This window comes from Vigna unguiculata, chromosome 9, assembly GCF_037176805.1.
Source record: "Vigna unguiculata cultivar grain cowpea cultivar isolate G323 ecotype 2 chromosome 9, ASM3717680v1, whole genome shotgun sequence".
NCBI classification, from domain to species: Eukaryota; Viridiplantae; Streptophyta; class Magnoliopsida; order Fabales; family Fabaceae; genus Vigna; species Vigna unguiculata.
Window position 1 is genome coordinate 3,438,721 of NC_140800.1, and position 25,740 is coordinate 3,464,460.

A 25,740-nucleotide genomic window follows, 5' to 3' on the forward strand; every position below is an offset into this window, starting at 1 on the left:
TATTAATAATAACAATACTTTAATTTAATTTTTAACTGATATAATATATAATATTTAAACAAAATATAACAACACTAACACAAAAACAAAAAAAATACTCGTGTGCATATGAACGGGTCTCATACTGGTTGTTGATAAAAAGAGGAAAAAAATCTTTGTTGTAATAGGGTTTGGAGCTAGCATGTGACTAGGTCATGGGATGTAGGTAATAATTGTTGGGGTTTTAATTGGGCTTGTCTTCACTTTGCACTTATGCTGCTTCAGCATTCATGGATTTGGGAAACAGTTATCCATTATTGGATAAAATCTACTCGCTTTTATTGAAGACATTGACCACAAGCACATGGCATAGTCTTCTAGTAATCATTTTGGAACAACTACAATTTACAAACTTAAGTATGCAAGGGAAATAATAAAGCCAAAAAAAAGAGAGGCTATTTTTCCTTTAAATATAATATTGTTTTGTATATATTTGTGTTCAATGCATAGTATTGTATTGATGTCACTCCCTCTTTTTTCTTTCCTTTATTTAGTGATTAATTCTCTATGATATCTCATATGAAATGTAGTAATTTAATTTATTTTCCAGCAAATAGATAAATTTTTGAATCATAAATTAAAATGATAACCCTTAATACTCTAACTCCTACCTGACTCTGACACTCTTCTATATGCAAACATCATCGATATATGGCTCTCCACCCAAAAGATAATATAGACAAAATATGCATCCTTAACATCATGGGAAAGTAAGAGTTATTTTTTTTTATTATAATCAATTATACGTTTAAGTACTAACATTATCTTATTTTAATAACTGTCCCAAATACGCTCTAATTATAAATTAATGCTCGTGTGTTGAAAAGAGAAAACATGTTTTCAATCTTTTTTCATAAAGCGAGAGCCATTATAATTATTTAAAAGACCTTTAGTTATATTTTGATTATGTGGAAAACTATTTATGACTTTCCTCAAACTACAATATAATTTATGTTCATTACAAGAAAATATATTTAGTGTTAGCTAAGCTAAAACTAAATGCCATTAATTAAGTAACAGTATACCAGATTTAGTACGGAATCATAAATTTTGAATTATTAACATCAACCTTCCAACAAAATTTTATATTGAACCTTTTAATAGGTGATAAGGAACGAGTGAATTGAAGAATCTTGATTTATGTTTCTGATGGTTGGAATACATGAAAAAATCTAAAAATTGATCTGCAAAAGACTCTCTGAGGCTCTCTCTCAAGTCAAAGAGAGTTTGGATTTTTAGAGTGAGGGATAATGAGCATAAGAGTGTGTATCGGAGAATACTATATATATTTATAGGATCTTAGATCCATGTAATAGGTAATGTATCAACCAATATAAGTAAAATGACTTATCTGAAATATGTAGTAAGAATAATGTGACTCATTACTTGATATACCAGAAACTTTGTAATATGTAATTAAACTTCTAAGATTTGTCATAATTACCATTAATATGTGAATATTTGCCTCAATAGATGTATGTTAGGATATTTTATAATTTTTCTGTGATGAGATTAATTAAATCTTATTAAATTGTATTACTTAGCATCATATATTGGACCAAATATGTACAATATTAATTACATTTAATATTAGTTAAAACACTTTGATATTTAACTTAACATTTTAAATTTTAATATTAATTTAATTATACATTTCAAGAAAAAAAAATCGCATTCAGACTCTCTATTAAAAAAAGCATACAAATAAATAAAAGAAAAGAAACAAATGTATTAATTAAATTGAAAGAATTTCGTGGAGAAAATAATTTTTACAATTTTTTTCTAATTATGGTCGGAATATATAATTTAAAAGTTTTTTAATACATTCTAAATAGTCTTAGATGTTAAAAAGTTGTGTTCCCCATCCCACTTCAATGGGGAGGTGAAGAAGAAATTACGAACGTGTAAAAAACAAAAGCCCAACTTAAGTTTTATCTTTTCAGTCCATGCTAGGAGTTTTCAGGCTAAACTTTTTCTTACTACAGCCTATAGTACTACAGAAGAATTTACATAAAGAAATTCAAAGGACTAAAATGCATTTCCTTTTTATATAAACTTCATTATTATTATTCGCGACTCCAAAATGGTTCGGTAAACAGATAATTCGAAATTATGAGATTCATATAATCTCTTTAAAGTAAGGAAAATACGATATTCGAATATAGATATATAGTTTTTTAGTTTAAAAACATTTATAAATAAATATTGTAACACCCCATTTAATTAATAACGTAATTAAAGAAGCGTCACACTGGAATAATAAAGTAGCACAGTCCTGGAGTTTAAATTCACTCCTTACAACGTAAGGCACACCACGGTACCACAGGAAAAACCAAATATGAAGTTAAAAGGAATATAGGAGATCACAAGTCAAACAGAATACATGGGCCGTGGCACTAAGAAAAGTCCAACAAAAAGAAATAAAACATCAGCTCCAGCCCAGATGAACTATGCAGCGGAGTCACCATTCCCTTGTTGACCGCGAGAATCTCTCGCTTCTGCTCACATCAATAATTTGATGGTCATCGCAAAAGAGAAGAACCACACACAAAACAATCAAATAAGCAAAGGGTAAGCTAGAGCCAAAATCATTTCATCAATGAAATCAGATACATATTCACAGTCCATTATACATACATCACACAAGCATGTTACGACCTCCCAAGCAATACACTACGACTCGACTCGACTCATCCGGATACATATAACCTGGTCGGATTCAGCGGATGCTTGCACTTGTGGTTGATACCTCTGCTCACCCCCAAGCTGCTCACCCCCGAGCTATGTATTACAAGTGTTACAATGAATCAATTTCCCTCACCACAAGGTTAGCCCTTAATGAGTTTCAGGCCTCCTGCTACTCTCACCACATGAGCCAGTCCGCTCTAAGTGAGACTAACTGACTCCTTAGAGTGTCAGGATGCGATCCTTACCTTGAATCCTTACCAAGTTATATAAATGGGGCACCACCATGGACACCCACTATCAGGGGCCATGGAATTACGTCCCGACCACTGAAGCACGACCCTGAAGTTCCACCTAGAGACTTCAAGGAATTACGTACTAACCACATGACAAACACACACCAACAGCCAAGTAACAGATACATATATCATACATAGGAACCTCATCCCCTCATTCGTAACCAATCCCTATTTCTCATACGTTGAATCAATACCAACTAGTCATTCCCAACCATGAGTAAAGTGTTCCTCCTCATCCCAAAGCCATGCCACTGGATTACCAACCATCATGTCCATTGTTGCTCATGTCAAACTCGTGACCACATATATACATATATTCAACCTCTCGAGTATAATTCATATAAAGATTTTGTCAAACTCATGATTCACACATAAGACCCTCTCCCAATCATGCATAATCATTTCCATTAAACCATCACACAATAACTTATACAAGTACCAGTTAAATATCCAAGCACAGAGGGAACCCAAATCAGAACGCATTCTCGCCCAGCTCGTCGCTCAGGCTGGAGGGTCTCGCTCAAGCGAGAAGGACTCTCGCTCAGGCGAGCTCCCTCCGCCTAGGCGAGAGCTCGACACACACACCACAACGGCCTCTGCGCATTCTCGCTTAGGCGAGACTCCCCTCGCCTGAGCGAGACACTCGCTCGCTCAAAACTGAGTTGGTCGCCTGAGCGACCCCTCGAATAAAAAGTTTGGGCGAGCCTCTGCTCATCTCGCCTGAGCGAGACAGGCTCGCCTGGGCGAGATTATCAGTGCTCGCCACTGTTCACGCCTGCATCACACATAAACATACACTAAATAGGAAAACCAGCCAGTCCAAGCATCCAAGACAGTTATCAAACTCGAAAATCATGAAACTAAAATGGTACAAATCACAATCACACCAGACAAGGGGATTCTAGCTTCCCTTACCTGGAATATGCTAGTACAGGAACTCAACCACAAACACGGACACCACGGCTCTAGGGGTATGCTTATGAAGAGAAGCAGAAAATTTGGTTCGAATAAGTGCGACGGAGCTCCAAGGTTGAACCCTATCGGAGAGGGTGACGGCTACTCAAAGGGGGTTAGGAAATTTGTTTCAACAAAGTGAGAGGAATGAGGTTTAGGGCAGACTTAGGGTTTGTTCCCCTTTTGGGCCAACCCTTAGGCCCAACTCACATGGGGCAGCCCCTTTTAATTTAGGGCAGAAAATATTGGGTCTTACATTCTCCCCAACAACAAAAATTTTTGACCTTGAAAATTCATCGACGAGATGGGAAGGAAACTACGTTTTCCCCCATTTCGTCTGACAACCACCACTTAGACATGACGAATAAAACGACTCTAACACCTATAGTCACTGGAAAGTTTGCCTCTGTGCTAAGCAATATGTGTTCAACTGTGTAGATTAGTTTAGTCACTACTCTCGAAGTAACTTTCGACCTGCAACCTTAAAACTGGGACGCTCCTCCTTACCTCCCCAACCAACTTGTATTTGATATACCGACTCGTCTACCATATGCTCTCCACTACCTCTTGTAGGTTTTATCAAAGTCTTTGATGACTTTAAGTCTCAAACTAAAACATGTTCGTTATCACTTCGCATCACCTTGTTTACTCCTTTATGCCTCACTCCATTGACTAGATCATTATTGAGTTTTGGCCTACTGCCTCACCATCAACACTCTTGACCCCTTTTACGCATAACGATACTCATAACATCTTACTTCCTTTGTTGGCTTCAACCAAGGCAACAAAGTCCCCTACCGAGTTATTCCATTTCCAATTTAAAACTCTCAACTGATTCCATCGCCATGTCATTTTGGTATCTTATCCTCATTTTTTATCCCTCAACTCGTAACCATCATTCCACCAACCCACAGTACCATAACTTCCATTGACTCCAAATCTCAAGTCTGGTTTGCACCAAGCAACCCTACGATACACCTCGAACTAAGATTGTCCGATTTGGCTTTTTCCCCACCTCTTTGAGAAACTTACTTGTTCTAGTCGAATAAGTAGACCAAGAAAATCTTGTCACATCTCCTCCTCCCAACTTAGACACTTACCTCTCCGCCAACCCTTACCCCGTCGAGCCCAGATCTTGAATTCTCTTCTAGAAATAAACACCTACCCTTAGTTCCTTACTTCAAGGTCGGTACCCTAACTTGAAAACATAATTCAACCACCTCTCATTTCCTTGGTCCAACTTCCTCTGTGCAACCCTACACTTCCAACTCTGAATGATCATTGCACACTTTTACCTGACACTCACAAGGACGAAACCTTTGATGTTTTTAGGGAATTGGTTTTCGTAGTGATCTCTAGGTCTTGAATAAGATAGTTCTTCTCGCGCACCTATTACCATTTCTAAGCATCATCTGCCACCATCCCGCTGCGCTACTTTGATTTATACCCAAACTCACTTGTTTGTTTACTCCAAATAATGATCCTTTCATGTCCGTCATGACAAGGAAGCAATCATTGTTGAGAAATCTTCCTCGAGACCCCTACCAAACTTGCAGAACCTCTTAAACTCCTCTTTTGATAGCCTTAACGCTCCATTTTCTCAACAATGTACCTATCCTTTTAAAACCATATTCCTTATTGGTCACTCCAACCTTAGTCAATACTCTTCTTGAACGGCTTGACACCATAACTTCTTTTTAAAGATTCCCCAAACTCGTAGTCATCCTGGTGATTATACTAAGTTTATACCATTATGTCTCGAACAACTCTTTCACTTGTTTCTCTTACTTCACAATCCTAGCATAAAGCCTCCAATTAGAAACTATCAGCACAAGTTCGACTTCAGACCCAAATGCAAAAGGGAACTTCACCACTCCAAAGCGAAAATTCTAATGTTTACTTCAGGACAATTCTATAACTCTTCTACCACTGAGATTCCTTGCGTCTATTTTTCTCTTGCCTTTGTCGTATAACTCTGATTCACATGACACCCTGCCCTCACCTTTCAGCTTGATACACACTTGTTACACCACTACTGACATATCCCTTCAAATCAAAGGATACAACTTCATTGGAGATCACATCTCCTAGGAATGAGATTAAGAAAATAACCAATCCACCTTTGAGATCATGTCCCAACCTTATAAAGGGAATAATTCAAATTGGCTTTGAATTTAAACACTTTGATCACCGCGAAGGCACCACACACCCGAGCGAGTCTCCACTTGGTCACAATTGTAGCAAAACCATCATCTCAACCTTAGTCCCTTCCTAAAGGTAACCATGATTCCTGTACCATACTGGCGACATCAAGGAGTACACGATTCCAAGAAAACCAGCTCTTAGTCCAAACATCACTTCGAAAGGTGCATCTCTGGGTGAGATATATTCGTGCTAACCATTTTAGCATCAACCATCGTAGACATCATGTCAACTGCTTAAAACTTTTCTTTTCATTCCCTCCATCATTGTGCTATGACATCAGTTGGGTTGTCCTTCCATACGAGAATAACCTTTAAAGGTGTACCCTTCCTCCTGGTGCGTGAAACTTTTCACTTTATACCCAAGGTTAAGTGACTTGCTCATGGGAACTATTTTTCCTTGAAACATCCCACTAACAAAGTTGAAAAGACCCCTCTCCACTTGTTGACTGTTAATTCTAGTATGAACCTCTTATCCACCTCAGCCTCTCACTAGAGGTTTGCCATCTTTTTGCACTTCACGGTCTCTTCCTTTCTTAGCTTGCTCGTTGCAAAGCAATCTCTCCACTCGCTGCAGCCTAGAATTTGCCAATTGTTCCTCTTCCACTTCTCCAAGAAGCACTAGGTGTGACCATATGACTGTATTCAATGACACTTCTCCTAACACTGTATGCATTTGCATGACTCTGAACTTCAACCTTGTCGGGATGTAGAATCAAGTTGATTTTCCTCAAACGATGTGGCACTTGCATGCACTGATATCTCCCATATGTTTTAACCTCTAGATTCAACTCATTTTGGAAAACTTGCGGTATTTGATCCCAAACTTGTCCTTAAAGCTCCCTTAGTCCAATCGTTGCTAAACTTCAACATCTTTTCTCAAACTATTAACCCAAACTTAGCTTTCCTTATTCAACGGTATACATCACACATCAACTTCCCATCTCCGAGGCAAGAAGTTATCTTAGAGACCTCATTCAACACTTGTAAAGGAAAACAGGCCAAGTTGACATTGGATTTGCATTCCCTCATTTCTATAGACACCAGACACAGAACACAGAGGCACAATAAGACAAACTAGATCATACCAAGCAACAGTCTATCACTTACAGACAACGAACCCCTTTTTGTCTGTCACCCCCTTTTCCTGAACCATTAGAATAAGAAAGGAAAACAACCTTTAATCTAGTCATGAGTGTGCACCCTCATTACTCTATCAAGGCGTTTTCTGTTCCTAAAACTTTTGGTTTCACTGACAAACTCGACGAAACATGACTACTTACGCCCGCAAGGCACGACAAACCCACAACCTTAGGTCATCCTAAGGACGAACTGCTCTAATACCATTAATGTAACACCCCATTTAATTAATAACGTAATTAAAGAAGCGTCACACTGGAATAATAACGTAGCGCAGTCCTGGAGTTTAAACCCACTCCTTACAACGTAAGGCACACCACGGTACCACAGGAAAAACCAAATATGAAGTTAAAAGGAATATAGGAGATCACAAGTCAAACAGAATACATGGGTCGTGGCCCTAAGAAAAGCCCAACAAAAAGAAATAAAACATCAGCTCCAGCCCAGATGGACTATGCAGCGGAGTCACCATTCCCCTGTTGACCGCGAGAATCTCTCGCTTCTGCTCACATCAATAATTTGATGGTCATTGCAAAAGAGAAGAACCACACACAAAACAATCAAACAAGCAAAGGGTAAGCTAGAACCAAAATCATTTCATCAATGAAATCAGATACATATTCACAGTCCATTATACATACATCACACAAGCATGTTACGACCTCCCAAGTAATACACTACGACTCGACTCGACTCATCCGGATACATATAACCTGGTCGGATTCAGCGGATGCCTGCACTTGTGGTGGATACCTTTATTCACCCCCAAGCTGCTCACCCCCGAGCTATGTGTTACAAGTGTTACAATGAATCAATTTCCCTCACCACAAGGTTAGCCCTTAATGAGTTTCAAGCCTCCTGCTACTCTCACCACAGGAGCCAGTCCGCTCTAAGTGAGACTAACTGACTCCTTAGAGTGTCAGGATGCGATCCTTACCTTGAATCCTTACCAAGTTATATAAATGGGGCACCACCATGGACACCCACTATCAGGGGCCATGGAATTACGTCCCGACCACTGAAGCAAGACCCTGAAGTCCCACCTTGAGACTTCAAGGAATTATGTACTGACCACATGACAAACACACACCAACAACCAAGTAATAAATACATATATCATACATAGGAACCTCATCCCCTCATTCGTAACCAATCCTTATTTCTCATACTTTGAATCAATACCAATTTGTCATTCCCAACCATGAGTAAAGTGTTCCTCCACATACCAAAGCCATGCCACTGGATTACCAACCATCATGTCCATTGTTGCTTGTCAAACTCGTGACCACATATATACATATATTCAACCTCTCGAGTATAATTCATATAAAGATTTTGTTAAACTCATGATTCACACATAAGACCCTCTCCCAATCATGCATAATCATTCCCATTAAGCCATCATACAATAACTCATACAAGTACCAGTTAAATATCCAAGCACAGAGGGAACCCAAATCAGAACGCATTCTCGCCTAGCTCGTCGCTCAGGCTAGAGGGTCTCGCTCAAGCGAGAAGGACTCTCGCTCAGGCGAGCTCCCTCCGTCTAGGCGAGAGCTCGACACATACACCACAACGGCCTCTGCGCATTCTCGCTTAGGCGAGACTCCCCTCGCCTGAGCGAGACACTCGCTCGCTCAAAACTGAGTTGGTCGCCTAAGCGACCCCTCGCATAAAAAGTCTGGGCGAGCCTCTGCTCATCTCGCCTGGGCGAGACAGGCTCGCTTGGGCGAGATTATCAGTGCTCGCCACTGTTCACGCCTGCATCACACATAAACATACACCAAATAGGAAAACCAGCCAGTCCAAGCATCCAAGACAATTATCAAACTCGAAAATCATGAAACTAAAATGGTACAAATCACAATCACACCAGACAAGGGGGTTCTCGCTTCCCTTACCTGGAATATGCTAGTACAGGAATTCAACCGCAAACACGGACACCACGACTCTAGGGGTATGCTTATGAAGAGAAGCGGAAAAACTGGTTCGAACAAGTGCGAGGGAGCTCCAAGGCTGAACCCTATCGGAGAAGGTGACGGCTACTCAAAGGGAGTTAGAAAATCTGTTTCAACAAAGTGAGAGGAATGAGGTTTAAGGCAAACTTAGGGTTTATTCCCCTTTTGGGCCAACCCTTAGACCCAACTCACATGGGGCAGCCCCTTTTAATTTAGGGCAGAAAATATTGAGTCTTACAAATATTATCATAAGAAGTATTTTTATCTTATAATTATTTTTGCTCGTAGACTTACTAAAAATTCGTAATTAATTTGTTTTTTAGAATTTTTGCAGAAAATTTTCTTTTTTTCGTGACGATTCAAAATTCTATTACACATCAATAATTATGTCCGTTCACTTTTAATTTTGGTAGGATGAGTTTAAATTCATTTATTCTATTTTCCAATATTTAAAAATAATTATAAGACGTACTCAAATTTTAAAAACACCACAAAAATTTTAGTTTTATCCTCCATAATCATTTTTTTTACTCATGTTTAAAAAAAATGCTATTTGAGTTTATCCAAAACAACAACTATCTCTCACTAAGATATTAAAAAAAAGTGTTTCAAATCCTTATACATTTTTTTAATAATTTTGTCTTAGTTGTTTTATTTTAAACAATAATATATTATGTGACCGTTATATTTAAAGCATTGAAAGGAACCGACCATTTTCAAAAATTTTACCTAATAGTTTTTCTTTTTTTTAAATTTGATTTTCATAACTTATTTGGATTTTACAAAAAACTGCGCTTTTTTTAGCTAACAGTAGTTTTTTTATTAGAATAACTAATTACGTAGATGATGATGGTTTGTGTCTTATTAAAAGAGACTTAAAGATTAAAAAAAGTTGTATTTTGAATAAAATCAACGTGAAAAATAATTTATTAATTTAAAAAATTCATTTATTTATAAAAATATAAATAATATGTTTTGATAAAATATAAAGAATAAATTATATACAAAACTATAGGATATATTCTTTAAAAATATAAATGGTATACAAAAAAATATAAAATAGATCCGTTAAAAATATAAATCAATATATAAACGAAATGATATAATTGTTTAAACTTACGTAAAGTATAAATTGTGAAAATAATAATATTATATTAATATCGTTCTTGTTCTAATGAATAAAGTTGGTGATGATATTATAGCACATGGTACTCGTTATTAGTGTTACCCGTGAGGTTGGTGCTTTGCAGTGATTTTTTTTTTAAATAATTCACTTACGAGTTTTTCACAAGCATTATTTATCTTTTTAATATTATATTTATTTTGAACACTTCCTTAGAGTATCACACTTTACTAAATTAAATTATCAAACTTTAGTATAACTTGAACATTTAACTGTATTAAAAGGAAAAGAAATTAGTTGTCTTGTTTATCGCGTAATAGCCATAAACTATATTTAAAAAAATATAAGCGGATATTTTATGCTAGTTTATGCAATAATATTAAACTTATATTACAAAAACATAAATAATCACCCATGTTATGTTATGATTTGGTATAAAGTGCTCATCCATTAATAATAAAATTTTTACCTCTGTATATGATTTTTTTAATACTTTAATATTTATTTTTCTTTTACTCTATTCATATGTGAAACATTTTGAATATTGTTTGAAGTAAACTCTATTTGATAAAGCAAGAAATATAAGTGTAATTTTAAAAGTGTTATAATTTACTCGATAAACCAATAAAAGAGAATAGTTCAGAAAGAGTGTGTACTATAAGTTGGATAGGTTTCCAAAATTATGAAGAGGTGGGATGCAGAAGCTTTTCAAGCAAGAATTATTTAACTTTTTATAAAAATAATATTTAATTACAAAAATTAAAGTGGATATATCAATTTTAGTTCAAAAGAGAAATTCAATTTATTTTACCTTCATACTCCCTTGTTTCAAAAACTTACGCGGGAAAGTTTAAATCAAATTTGTTTGGGATCTGTTCTAAGTAAGGAACATGGAAATGCAAATTTGAAATAATAAATATTGCATTAATTATAAAATAGTGGGATAATTAATTATAATAAAACTTTGAAGTATGCAAATATGAAGAATGGGAAAGTAAGTATACATTTACTATTGATACAATCTTAAGTAATTTTAAACGAATAACATTTAGTGTACTTTATTATTTTATTACATACATTATAGTTTAGTTTTCAACCTCGAACACGTTACTTGAAAACAAGAGAGAAAAATCTTAACAAAAAAAAAAAAACACGCATAGACATTATGCGAAAATATACACGTTAACGTGAACGTGTGTCTCTTTAGTTTTATCCTACTATTTCTTTCTATTAAATTAAAATTTAATATGTTAAACGAAATTTGATTATTTAACACCTATACTGATCTAGTATACTAAAAACACATCGTTGATACAAAATCAACGATCTAACAAGTATTATATTTCAATAAATCTTGACCGTTTAAGAAGAACACACACATGAATTTTAAATTTAACATATATTACTTATTATGTTTATATTATTTTTAAAATTTTAAAATATTATTTAAAAGATATAAATTTTAAGATTATAAGAACTCAAAGTGATAAGTTGGAGAGATAATAAATCACATGTAAAAAAATATAAGTGGCAAGAGAGAAGAATTAGTTAATGATTATTTTAAAAATATATAAATAAATTTTTACGTAAAATAAAAATATGTTAAAAGTAATATATATATATATATATATATATATATATACATTAAAGAAAATAATATAATTATACAGTTATAAATACTCTAAGAGTTATTCCGTACTCTTCGGTCTTCATTGTCACGTGTGGGTAACCTATAAAAGAGTTGACCATATCTATAGTAATCCTGAAAGTTTAATTACACAAAAAAGTTACAAGATCAATTACTTAATTGCAAAAGTTTAATTTGGGGTTATAATCTTCTGTACTATTGCAATTTTTCAACCAAATAATTTCTTATTTTTGAAAAATAAAATAATTAAAATTACGTTGTGAAAAATGAAATCTAGAAGGGCCGAAAACCCCTTTCCCAGGTAGGGTGTCACCGGTTACTACTGTGAATTGAATTTTGACTTTTTCAACAGACATCAGTTATGCGTCACTCGTGAATAAATTTTCATTTTAAGGATGTGAATTAAATTTTGTCTAGTTTATAACTCAAGGTATTTTCATAAAAAAAAAAGTTATTCCGTTAAATACTTTAAATATATTTTTTTGTTTAAATAATCTCTTATTTGATTTTGTTATTAATGCAATGATATGAATTGATTAATTTGTGGTTGTTCTTGTAAATTTTATCTAACCCGGTTAATTATTCTTATTCTTAAAAGAAAATAAAAACCATAATGACGAACACAACAAAATCACAAGTCAAAACATGATCAGCAACATGTTTGGTAAAACTTCATGGACAAATTATGAAAACGAGTTGGATTAAATTTTCCTTTTTCTCTTCTAAACTTTACCAAATGATTTGACGAGTAGTTGGGAAAACAAAGTTAAACTTGATAACTTATGAGGTATCCCCACTCTCGTTGGATTTTTAACCGAAAGTGCTTATTCGATAATAAAAAAAATATTAAACGTTTAACATCTGGTGACCCTCAATGATTTCAAAGACATCTTGCATGTTTAAAATAATAGCTTTTTTACATCGTTTTTTGAGAAAACTAACATAGTATTTAGTTGTAATATGTTAGTTTTGCACTAGCATAAGTTCCATAGACTGTGTTTCTTGTTTTCATAGAAGACCCTTTTTGTGTTGTGCACACCCTCTTTGCAGGTTCAACATCCTACAATATTTTCATTAATTATTTTTTTTTTCACCATTCTCTCTTACATAGTATCATAAAGTGAATTTTACTTACGCATTATAAAAAGATGTCACGTAAATATTCTTTCGGGATTGTTTAAACCAACGTTGAATGTAAGTCTGGCATTCCATGTTTCTATTCCCAAATTTTTGTACTGGTTAAGAAAACCATTGATTTCAACATTCCCCATGTTCATAATCACTTCATTTACATACCTTCATTGTCATATAGATATTAGTTACAACAATGGTTGTTGTCATCAAACTTAAGCTGCATAAATAATATGAAATAATTTAAAATATACTCACATCATCCATAAGTGAATGTTAGGAGATATCGCTGCTATATATATATATATATATATATATTTGTTATTTTTGTTATGTTAGTTTCACTTATGTACGTATGCATGTATCATGCAGTAGCGAACCTACATGTACACGAGGGTGGTAAGCACACCTTCTGGTTTTATTGAAATTATTTCTAAGTATATGAAAAAACATATTTTGCTCTCCTTAATCTTATATATTTGTCTCCCCTTATTGTTTGCGGTGACTTTAGGATCTTAAATCCCTTACTAGTGTCATGCATATTTTATATAAATGTATTCACCCTTTGCTTTGTAACATATTTTTCATAACAATAATATCCATTTCTTTCATTACTTCATTTTATCTTTCTCTTTTACACACATAATCCTAGTGTAATCGTTAGAAATTCAAACGTGAATTTAAGTCATATATTGGATAGAAATGAGAAAGTGGAGCACCATATAATGATAAAGATCCATATATTCATTGCTTTAAGATTTTGGGTTGAGAGTTAAGTTAATATCTTATATGGTTGAGCCCAAATCTTATTAGTGTTTTATTTACCGATAAAACCCTTTCTATAAATCTAACGGTAAATGTGTTAGTAGATGATAAAATAACTCTCTTTAAAAAAAATTATAATGTAAAGTTTATCATATTTAGTCTTTATTATGTCTTCGAGAGTATAATTTTACTTTTCATTCCCTAATCTTATATACGTGGCAGAAAACAAGTGTCCCATCTTTTATTTGAAGATAGATATTTTGAATTTATTATATTATAAAACAAATACCGCTTGTGAATTTTTTTGACTAGAAATCTATCATTTTCAATTTGAATGGGCACAGAAATGTTACTAATATAAAATAATTTATGCAAAAATAATATAATATAATTCGGTATTTGATATAACACAATTTTAATTTAACAAGAATCTGGCGTCAATAAATAACACATAAAAATAAATCTTACACATTTTTTAAGGGTCTTTTCATAAAGTTTAGAACCTTGACTAAATTAATACAATGCATGAATTACTTACGAAAAAGCCTTCTAGAAACAAAATTTTAAACGTGAAAAACATCTTAACTAGTTCAAAATACAATGTCTTGAATGTGAATGAAAAAAACTAAGGTAAGTGCAACAATATCAACCTTCCTCTCTCCCTTCTTTTCTACAATAAAGTCAACATTATATCTTCATTGTAATTAGTGATGGATCTTACTCAATATTTGTGGAGATGCCAAAATATACTTAAAATTTATATATTTAATTATGGATTCGTAAGATTATTGAACTCAGTAATAATTTAATCAATACTAAAATTTTTAGTTATATTTTGTTTTTAATGTAAATAATCATATCATCAGCAAAAAAATTCATCTTCTGATTTATTTTGCAATTTTATTTTGAGAATTTTCATTGTAGAAAATTATTTTTTTGATATAGTTGTAGAAACAAGAAGAGTTAAAATAAGACGAGATGAATTAAAAAATCAATCAAGTAGATGTAATTGACTTCCTATTTTTGTCAAAGATTGATTTTGTCTATTTTCTTCGTCACGGTAGCTTCCATTTTATCATTTTTAAATAATTAATTTATTCTTTTATTTCTTCATCAATATACTTATGTTTTAAAAAAATACTAAAAGATAATTTATCATAATCTAAATAAAAATTGCGATACGTAATTAATAAAAGAAAAATATATGATAATCAAGTCACGATTAAAAACCAGTTATTAAAAAACACTTAGTGCATTGCTTTTTCATATATATTTATAAAAATGAATATACCAAATGCTCGTAAGATAAAAAATAATATTATATATTAAACTAATATTTCATTATCAATTGAGAAAAAAAGAATTATTTTTTTCTTCAATAATAGAAGAAAGCATACAAAAATGAGAGCACAAAATAATGAATTTGTGTGCAACTTTCTTTTTTTCTTCATAAATAAAAGAAAACAAAACAAGTAAAAGTCTAAAGTGGGTACAATACGTTAACTCGAAAAATAGTGAAAGAAAAAATAAAAAATATCTTAATAAATTTGTTTATTTTTTATTAAATTTAATTTTATGCTTTATTATTTATTAGCATTAAATGTTATATTTTATAAAATAAATAAAAAGATACATATTTTAATTCTTATCAATTCCCAGTATATATTTTTATTATTTAAAAAATTCCAAAAAATCAAATTTCTTATACATAATTTAAAAAATAAAAAATAAAACAATTTTCATATAACATAAATAAAAAAATTTCAAAAAAGTTGGAGGAGCCACAGCTTCCCCTGTCCCTTCATTGCTCCCCCAATGATTGTAATATATTCTCATTGAGTAGATACTGATTCCTTATTACATAACTCAAAGCATTCATGTTAAATACACTAACAAGATTATGGTTTTTATAGAATTAACGGTGAGTTCATATTAGGATGGTAAAATAAGTCAAATTAACTTATAAGGGTTCACTCATCATCAATTAAATTAAAAATACTTGATTCGATTCATTTTATTTTTTTATAGTAAAAAATTTTATAATCTGACTTGACTCACCATAAATTGATGAGTTGACTCACTTATACATATTTTATTTTGTAATATTTTATATATTTATTGAAATACAATGAACGTCTTGACTTGATTTACTTTTTTATAGTGTTGATCAAAGTGTACATCTAATTCTTCAAGAATTATTATAAAAATGGTAGTTCAAAATTAAAATACAAACGTATATAATTTGGCAAAACAAATAATTTTAACATCTAAACTATTTAAACATATTATTGAACAACATTTTAAAATTTAAAAAGATCAAACTTTGAAAATATTCAATCAAATGTAGTAAATAATTATAATAAAAAGCTTTAAAAAATTGTAAAAAAACTAATAAAATATTATTGTTGGTAAATTACGAATCAACTTACCTTCGATCCGACTCAAACTCTTTTAATATATTGATAAAGTGAAGCAAGTTTAATTCAACTTATATTTAAAAAATTATTTTTTTTCAATTCAACCTATTCGAACCAATGTTGTTAAATTTGACTCATGAATTATAAATATTTTGACATTTGTAACTAAGATGTTTTACTAAATTTTTTGTGTTGGATTTTAAAATAGAGATTTTAATGTATTACAAAAATTTAATATATTTTAAAATATTAAAACTAATATAGTTTGAAAATAAAACAGATATATAGAATCCAAAAAGCTAAAAATTATCGAAATTTCAAATTGCACAATAATTCATCTTCTTTCTATTTTTAAAAAATGACTTCCTATTTAAATAGTGAAGGAAAAATCATAAAAATACCTGCAAGAAGTTTCAAGAACGGTTAAATCAAGAGCAGATACCTGATTATTTTAATCTATCACAATCCTCAGTAATCAAACATGCCGTACATTGCAGGACTTTTCATGGATTATTCCACTTTTTATAAACTACTGAATTTATTAGCTTTGTCCACCTAAAGATAGTAAAGAATACAATATAAATATTAAAATCCAAATTAATTTATTTTCAATTCACCTCGTAACAAGATGATATTTTTCTGTTTGATTCACCTATTATTGAGAACAACAAATTTATGTTCTTATACATAGAGTTAGTTCTATTAGTAATATTTATTTCAAAATGTAAAAATATCACATATATAGTTAAATAATTAGAAAAACATAAAGAAATTGTTTTATTATACCAACTGCTCTACGCGCTAGGTGATATTAGCCTCATAGGTTTTATTTTTAATTGTTTATATTATTTGATTTATCTGTGTAGTTGCTACTCTGAGAACAATAATGTAAAAGGGAGAAAAACTAAAACCTATAGAAGTTTCTTTTGGAAGTGATAGAATCCCCTCTTGTTCCACTACAAACCAAAAAGTCAAAAACTTTGGAACGAGGCTTGTCCCAGAAGTTTTGAAATTTCTTTAACCTCAATTCTGAATCATATAATATTAATTAAGTCTATGACTACTATCTCTCTCTTTCTTATATTATATACAATAATATTGTAACATCTTTCACATTAAAAAAAAAAATCTATTTTAGCATTTTTATTTAACATTTTCATTTCCATTGCCCTCCACTAGAATTAATTCTCAGATGTGTATTTTTCAGACCTATATATTATAATACAAGTCCCTGTGTTTGTGGTTGATGATATGCATATCCTTCCAATTCATTTATTTAAATGCTGCTTTGTCATTGTATAAACAACATGTTGAATTATTTTATGTTCTATCTACATCTTCTAGAAACCTATCCAATTCAGGTTGAAACCATACCAACCGAGTACAATTTTCAATATCTGAAGAACAAACACGCACCAAAAAATAAATAGTAAAATCGTCTGACATAATACCCATTTTCTTCTATCTGCATAGAAACTGCTTTGTGTTTACACTATTGTTGAAGTTTACTGTTACCATTACATAAAATACATAATTAATCGAAATTTTATAACTTTAAAATTTATTTACATAGTTAAATATGTTTTTAGTGGTGATGAATAGAGGAGTAGATATAGATACGTATTGAAGCATTAGTATGAGTTACGGAATTTAAGGTCAACGAAAACCCAACAAAAGCAGAGAAGAAAAATAGGGTTGTACTGAATGGAGCGGTATGAAATCACGAGCAGCAGTTTGTGGAAGTCTTTACCAAATGGAAACTAGAAAGTGAAAGGAAAATGTGGAAGGTGCTGCTTTCGCAATTGAAAATATTCGAAACACGATGACAAGTCAAAGCCAATAATTTCCAAATTTGTGACCGTGAGTGCATGAAAGTCAAGTGGGGGTAGCTACGTCATTTGCCTTCAACCAACATCTTAGACTTGGAATACTCGGTTCCTCATTATCAAATCCTATTAAACAAATACATATTTATTCACATAATATTTCGCAATTTCTTGCTTGCCAAACAACCCTCTCTTTCTCTCTGTGTATATATATATTATGAACAAAAAGAAGAAATCCATGGCATATAGGACCTAGACAACTAATCAAAAGTAACCTTTATAGGAAAAAATCAACATTGTGTTCGTATAAAAGGGTGCTCAAAACCTCTTTTCTCTCTCAGCAGTTGAAGATTTTGGAATAACCTTTCACTTCCCTTTCCATTTCCACCACCGTCTATCTCTAAATTTTCATACCTAATACATTCAAATATCTCAACAAGTTGAACCTTCTTCGAGTATATATCTCTATACAAACATCTTTCTTTCATCAGCTATGAGATTGTAGATTCATTTATCATCACCACAAAGAGTTAAAGTTTCGAGCTTTAGTTTTTTCTGTCTTGATCAAGAATGACCCTGATGAAAAGCATATGGAAATCCATCTTCCCGGGTTGTTACAAGGGTGAGTATCCCTCTCCGAAGCCAAAGAAGGTGGTGGCTACAAAGCCAAATTCTTCTCACAGGATTTCTGTCACGGATTTGAGTTATCCAAGCACGACTCTTTCAGAGGATCTCTCCATTTCCCTAGCGGGGACCAACCTCCATGTTTTCTCACTTGCTGAGCTCAAGATCATCACGCAGTCTTTCTCTTCCAGCAACTTTCTAGGAGAAGGTGGGTTCGGACCCGTGCATAAAGGGTTCATTGATGACAAGCTCAGGCATGGCCTCAAGGCTCAACCCGTGGCTGTTAAGCTCTTGGACTTGGATGGCTCGCAGGGCCACAAAGAGTGGTTGGTAAGTACTTTGTTTTCTTCCTCGTAAATTTGTGACAAAATGAGTGTTTTTTCAGATCTGTTTACGAGGTTTTTCTGACTTGTGTGTGGTGATGACAGACTGAAGTTGTTTTTCTGGGGCAACTGAGGCATCCTCATCTGGTGAAGCTGATAGGATACTGTTGTGAAGAAGAACACAGACTTTTGGTATATGAATATTTACCAAGAGGAAGCTTGGAGAATCAACTATTTAGAAGTACGGTTTTTATTCATTATTAACTATCTTTAACTCTTGCCATAATAAGCCTTATTAAGAACTAATTAACCTTGATGATTAATTAACTAATCCAGGATTCACAGCATCACTACCATGGTCAACGAGAATGAAAATTGCTGTTGGGGCTGCCAAGGGTCTAGCCTTTCTTCATGAAGCCGAGAAGCCAGTCATCTACAGAGATTTCAAAGCTTCCAACATCTTGTTAGATTCTGTAAGTGTCCCTAGTTTATATCTCCTTTTTCAATCATATAAACAAGTTCATAACTTGTGTTTATTTGATATAGTTAACATGAAATATTAAATTATTGTTGCTAATTAAGGAATTTTGGTATACTTTATGTTCTATTACTGTGATTCTTACTCTTGTAATTTAATATTGTTGTAGGATTACAATGCAAAGCTATCAGATTTTGGGTTGGCAAAAGACGGTCCCGAAGGAGATGACACCCACGTTTCAACCCGAGTAATGGGCACACATGGATACGCAGCCCCAGAATATGTGATGACAGGTAACTTAACTTGATTAGTTTTCAATGCCAACTAATCCACTTTTGTAGTACCAATTAAGTACATTAATTACTGGTTTTGTACCTTAAAAAGTGGAAGTATTAGCTGTTTATGTGAATGTGTTTGTTTGGTTTTTTCAGGTCACTTGACAGCAATGAGTGATGTGTATAGTTTTGGGGTAGTGCTGTTGGAGTTGCTGACAGGGAGAAGGTCAGTGGACAAGAACCGTCCTCCAAGGGAACAGAACCTAGTGGAGTGGGCAAGGCCAATGCTGAATGATTCAAGAAAACTGGGTAGGATAATGGACCCTAGACTTGAAGGGCAGTATTCTGAAATGGGGACCAAAAAAGCAGCTGCATTGGCCTACCAGTGTCTCAGCCACAGACCTAGGAGCAGACCCTCCATGAGCACAGTGGTTAAGACCCTTGAGCCACTTCAGGATTTTGATGACATCCCAATAGGAACATTTGTTTACACTGCTCCACAAGATCATAACAACAACGAAGTGCAGAACAATGCAAAGGATCAGCTTGAAACACCTAGAAGGAGGGAACACAACAGCAACAACGGCCAACACCATCGTAGGAACCACAACCTTAACAGACATCATCCTCTGAAGTCCCCGAAGAGCCCTAAGCCACAATCACACACACATTTACGTTCAGTGAATAACGATCACAACAACAACAACAACAGACACAGAAATGGTAGAGGAAGTGGATCAAACTCTCCTCCATCACATGTGAAAAGGCCTGGAATTGTTACCTGATATATAGATACATAAAAATCATCATATATACTGTATATACATAGATATTTTCACTTGATTTTCTCCACAGAATTGTTCAGTTTTATGTAGTGGGCCCTAGCAAAAAAGAACACAGAGTGAGCGTGCAAGAATTGATTAATACATGGTCCAAACATGGAAAGCATGCATGAGTTATTATAGTAATTTAATTTGTTAAACTAAGGGAGGATTAGAGAGTTAATTGTTTTAAATTGCATGTGCTTATATAAATATTGTGATGAAGTTTTCTTGTGGATGGATGAAGAGACTTGTTCAATAAAAATGGAGAATTACCAACTACTTATTAGTTGTTGAACAAACATATAAAGATCTTTCAACAACAATGGTTACAGCTAAGAGGTTTGACCAAACATGAAGTAATATATTATATTGAATAACATTCCAGTGTGTAATTAAGCTCATTTTAGATGCTAATTATAATAGTTTTTATCATAGATAGTGGAGACAGCAAGGAACCCTTATATAAATGTATGTGTACTTGATGGATAAATAACAAACGTGTAGTTATCTATTTGACGAAAGATAATCATTAGGGTGGGGTGAACGATTAGAGAAACAAAAAGTATTAATTGGTGGCTCCACTAGTCTATATTTCACACAATATTTTTAAATTGAATTGTTAATTGCACAACTCAAATTACTGATTTCAAGTTCCATAAATATAATAACTATAATCCAAAACACTTAATAATACAAATAAATATATATATATATATATATATATTGAATAATTAAAAATATCGTAATTTTATAACAATAAAAAATAAAATTAAAGCGTAATTTGTAATTTTAAATTAAGTAAATCATAATACTTATACTAAATGTCAGTAATATATATATATATAGAGAGAGAATAACGTCTGTTAAAAATTACCGGGTTGCAGGTAAAATAAAGAAATAATAAACATTTGAAGTTGACTTTTAATTTTCTAAGAAAAAATTAAAATAATATTTTTATTATCATGGTGTGACTCTTTCAATGGGATGATTTTGACTGTTTTTGTTGATTTTTCAGTTCTTCTACAGTTTTTTCTACTAGCCAAATTTGTGAATTTTTTTAATTACATACTTAATTGGTGTACTAGATTTTTTTTGCTCTATGTAACCTATTGATCCAGTTTGACATGTAGTACTGATAGAAATAAAAAAGAAAATAAATTATTAATATAATAAGTAATATGAATAGAGAGTTATTCATATATATATATATATATATATATATATATATATATATTATAATTCTAAATTAGTATACGTGTACTGTGTTGTAATAAACTTTGTACTACACTCATTTTAAGATCACAATTTGAGTAAAAGGTTCTAACTTAATCAGTGTGACTTGGCTTATGAATAAAACAATTTCAATTTATAGTTTTAATATTATTGTAACTTTTATTATATAGTATTAATTTTACAAAAATATTTGTTAGTAGGTGTATCAGTATTTATAAAAATAATTATGGGTATTATAATATGTTTATAAATAATTTTTACTGACACATATCTCAAATTATTGAAATTTATAAAAATATTGTCACTGTAAATTGTTTCCCTATTAATTGGACATTGACAGAATCTTAATAATACAAAATAATAGATATTCCGTCACTTTCAATGTAAGAGTTCTTCAATACTGAATCTACTTGATATCAGTTGTTTAATTAAAATATCATTATAGAGGAATATATATTTGTTAATTTGCTATTTTTTCTATATCAAAACTATTCTTTTAAATGAAAAATATGAAAGAAATATTTAATGAATTGTTTATAGCATGATGAAATCATGTGATATAATATTTATATTGATTTTGACAACAGACTCCTTCTAGATTGAGCATCATGTTCAGCCACGAGTCCCTGTCAATATTTATTTATAAAATGATAAGAGTTCAGAAAGGAATTATTTAATATTTTTTTTTGTTAGTTTTAGCTTTAAAAAGTTTTTCTCGTTTTTTAACAGTTGTTGACGACAATAATAAATTTTTAAAACAAATCAATTTCATAAATATTCGAATTCTTTTTAGTCATATTGAATAATAATACTATTATTAAAATAGATATGAAAAATGTTGTTGGTGACAACAATTGTTCCATGATCGCTTGTTACATATATTATTGTTGAAAAAATAGAGAAATAAAATTTTAGGTAGTGTCAACATCAAATTTTTTCAAGACAATAATAATAATAAATGATAAAGTAAAACTAACTTGAAAAATAAAAAGAAAAAAACATATGTATTAATTTGAAAAAAAAAAATCTTTTGGAAAAAAAAAAACGCTGGCTACTAAATACAATTTAAGATTATCCTTTGTGTTGAATAGTCTTAAAAAAACAGTAAAAAGATTATGAAAAGGACAAGAGGTCAAAATAGGTTAATAGAGATTTAATTTTTATTTTACATGATTTAACTAGGTCAAAATAAGATAATTTAAAAAATATAAATTAGAATCGTTATCATAGTTTATCCTAAATAAACTATTGAAAATAGTAAAGATAAAATAAGGTTTACGAAAATTGTATTTTGAATTTGGAAATATGCGTAAGGGAGGTGTTAGTACCGTACAAAGTCCGTCTGAAGTTGATACCTTTGATTAAATGTACAAGATTGATGTAATTTTTAAAATGTTTAATTTTTCTCGAAAATAATACTCAACATAAACAACAATATTTTTTAAGTTTTTTGGTTTGACAAGAATAGTGAACTCGGCAAGAACTAACCTCGCTCTACATATCTCCATTCGCAATGAAAAATCAATTAGGGATCACATATTTCTAATGAGAAACCATTTTTTAAAAAATGTTGCTATATTTAAAGTTTTGTATTTTTTATATTTTTGGAAAAAAAGGAGATGTACTTGGTACTAGGACGACACAAAGATCAAACAAGTAAGTATATATTGTATATATTTATTTTAGAGATATCAGAAGATGCAAATGGTCATACAGATATCTAAAAGAATAATGTATTTTTGAATTATTTAATAAAAGAAAAGTATCAAGTACTGCACATAGTCATAGGACTACTCATACCTTTAAAAAGAATTCAATTATTTGAAAAGAAAAATATTAAATATTAGGACGACGCGAATGATCACACGAGTACTCATATAAAAGACACAGAAAATTATTTTTAAATTTTTAATTTTTTATTAATAAAAGTTATTTTAAAAGAAATATTATTTTTACTATTATTATATAAAATGTGTTTTTGATATTAAAAAGATTATGCATATTTGAAAGTAGGGAATCTAACTAAATAAAAAGGGTGGAAGTGTGAATAATGAAAAAAGAGTTGCAAAATAATAAAACAAAGGTCTAGCCCAATAACAAAGGCGATTGTGTGTGAGATGATACACGTGCAAGCAGGAAAATTAAAACAGCTCAACACCAAAGCAAACCAATACAAGTCTAAAAGAATTAATATTAGATTAAAGAAATTATATTTGTTGTAAACTTAATATGTATTAAAGTTTAGAAAAAAACTAATTCCAATTTTGGATCTAAGCATAATACTAATGTAACTTCAAAGTTAGTCATTTTCTAAACCAAATTAAGGGGGTCTAAATCAATTTCTCCAACGAATATCAATTAGAAAGAAATAAGAATATCAGAATAAAAGTAAAAAATACTTTTGCAAAAAGATATTAGTTTAAATTTTAATTTTTTACACGTATCAATTATGTCACTTATACATAGGCTCAATTGGCCATTGCAAAAGAAATTAATCAAACAAGAAAACATTAATGAAGGTTTTAAGAAACATATATTTTGTTATGAAATTTATAGTTGTCCATTGGTTTGTTAGTAATTACCTATAATTAATTGCTATTGATGTTATCTTTAGTATTATAACCATTAGTTGTATCTCTTGGATTAACTTTTATATCACAGAAAATCAGTTTTTACTCTCTATTATCCTTCTCTCCCTTTTATTTTATAACATATTTGTTGTTTTCTCTTTATTTTAGAAACTATTTATATAAACATATACAACATATTTTATACACACTTTTTAATTGAATTTTTTTTTTACTAAGAACGAAAATTAAAAGGCATAAAACTAAAGTGCTCTTCTTGCAAGCAAGTACTTAGAAATATGTTGGTCACACAATGACTATGGTCAATTATTTTTTGTTTTTCCTTTTGAAATTGTCAACATTTCGTTCCATACCTATTAAATTCTACCATAATACATTTTCAAGTGGTTTTGGACCTGTAAGTCTTAGTTTTATGTTATACACTATTTATTATCTATATAGACATTAAAAATATACGATTAAATTACATAAAAATTTAAATTATAATCAGTGGTTGATTACCTTTTTTTCTAATTTTATTACTCCCTAGTGTCTCCGGTTTAAGGTTTGTGAATAATAAAGTATTAATTAAGAGGGAAAATTCTATTAAATTGGTCTAAATTATACCAATAACAAAATTTCTAAAAAATAGTCTCAAACATTCGAGGATTAACCCCAAATAAATAAAAGCACGAGTCGTACTATGTTGGAACCAAAACCCAAGAAAAAGCTATGAAACCAAAATGGGGTTACGCAAAATAAAAATAAAAATAAATAAACTAAGATTTTTTTTAATGACTTGGTGGAATTTCTTACGTTGTTGTCACCCACCTAGGGTTTTGCCCCATTAAATGGTCTTCGTGATCATCTATGTCTCCATATATAGAAGCTAGAAAACCTACGTAGGAGTTTCATTAGGGTTTTGTAGTGTTCACAACAACAACAAAATCATAGGATTTTTCCTTTGTTGAAGGAAAAAGAATGAACCGAGACAAAAGCATAGATAAAGCAGTGAAACTTCGAAGACGTGGTGGCAGAAGAAGAAACAACGATGGTGGAAATATAGCACTCAGCCACCATAGTCAAGTGCTTGGCTTTTGTTTCTTCCTTCTTGGAATCATCGTATTATCCTTAATTTTGTTTTTCATCTTTTATCTCATAATATAGCCTTATCATAAATGGAGAAACAAAAGGTGAAGTGCGGTTTTGGTAGAAAAATGTAAGTTAGAT

The 25,740-nt window shown here is 31.5% G+C and overlaps 1 protein-coding gene across 1 annotated transcript; it reads left to right on the top strand.

Moving 5' to 3' along the window:
• Positions 1-18,408: 18,408 nt before the first annotated feature.
• On the top strand, positions 18,409-20,872 carry LOC114195944 (EPD1-interacting receptor-like cytoplasmic serine/threonine-protein kinase 5A). The gene is made up of 5 exons (XM_028086396.2): positions 18,409-19,140; positions 19,239-19,374; positions 19,470-19,606; positions 19,781-19,904; positions 20,043-20,872. The coding sequence occupies exons 1-5, from the start codon at positions 18,757-18,759 to the stop codon at positions 20,669-20,671; spliced, it is 1,410 nt and encodes a 469-aa protein (XP_027942197.1). The 5' UTR covers positions 18,409-18,756; the 3' UTR covers positions 20,672-20,872.
• The last annotated feature ends 4,868 nt before the right edge of the window (positions 20,873-25,740 follow it).

Bases quoted from the DNA above. Each gene is read 5' to 3' on its own strand.
- LOC114195944 (XM_028086396.2), top strand. From the start codon at position 18,757: ATGACCCTGATGAAAAGCATATGGAAATCCATCTTCCCGGGTTGTTAC. The intron at 19,375-19,469 runs GTACGGTTTTTA...TAACTAATCCAG, and splicing joins GGAGAATCAACTATTTAGAA to GATTCACAGCATCACTACCA. The intron at 19,905-20,042 runs GTAACTTAACTT...TGGTTTTTTCAG, and splicing joins CCCAGAATATGTGATGACAG to GTCACTTGACAGCAATGAGT.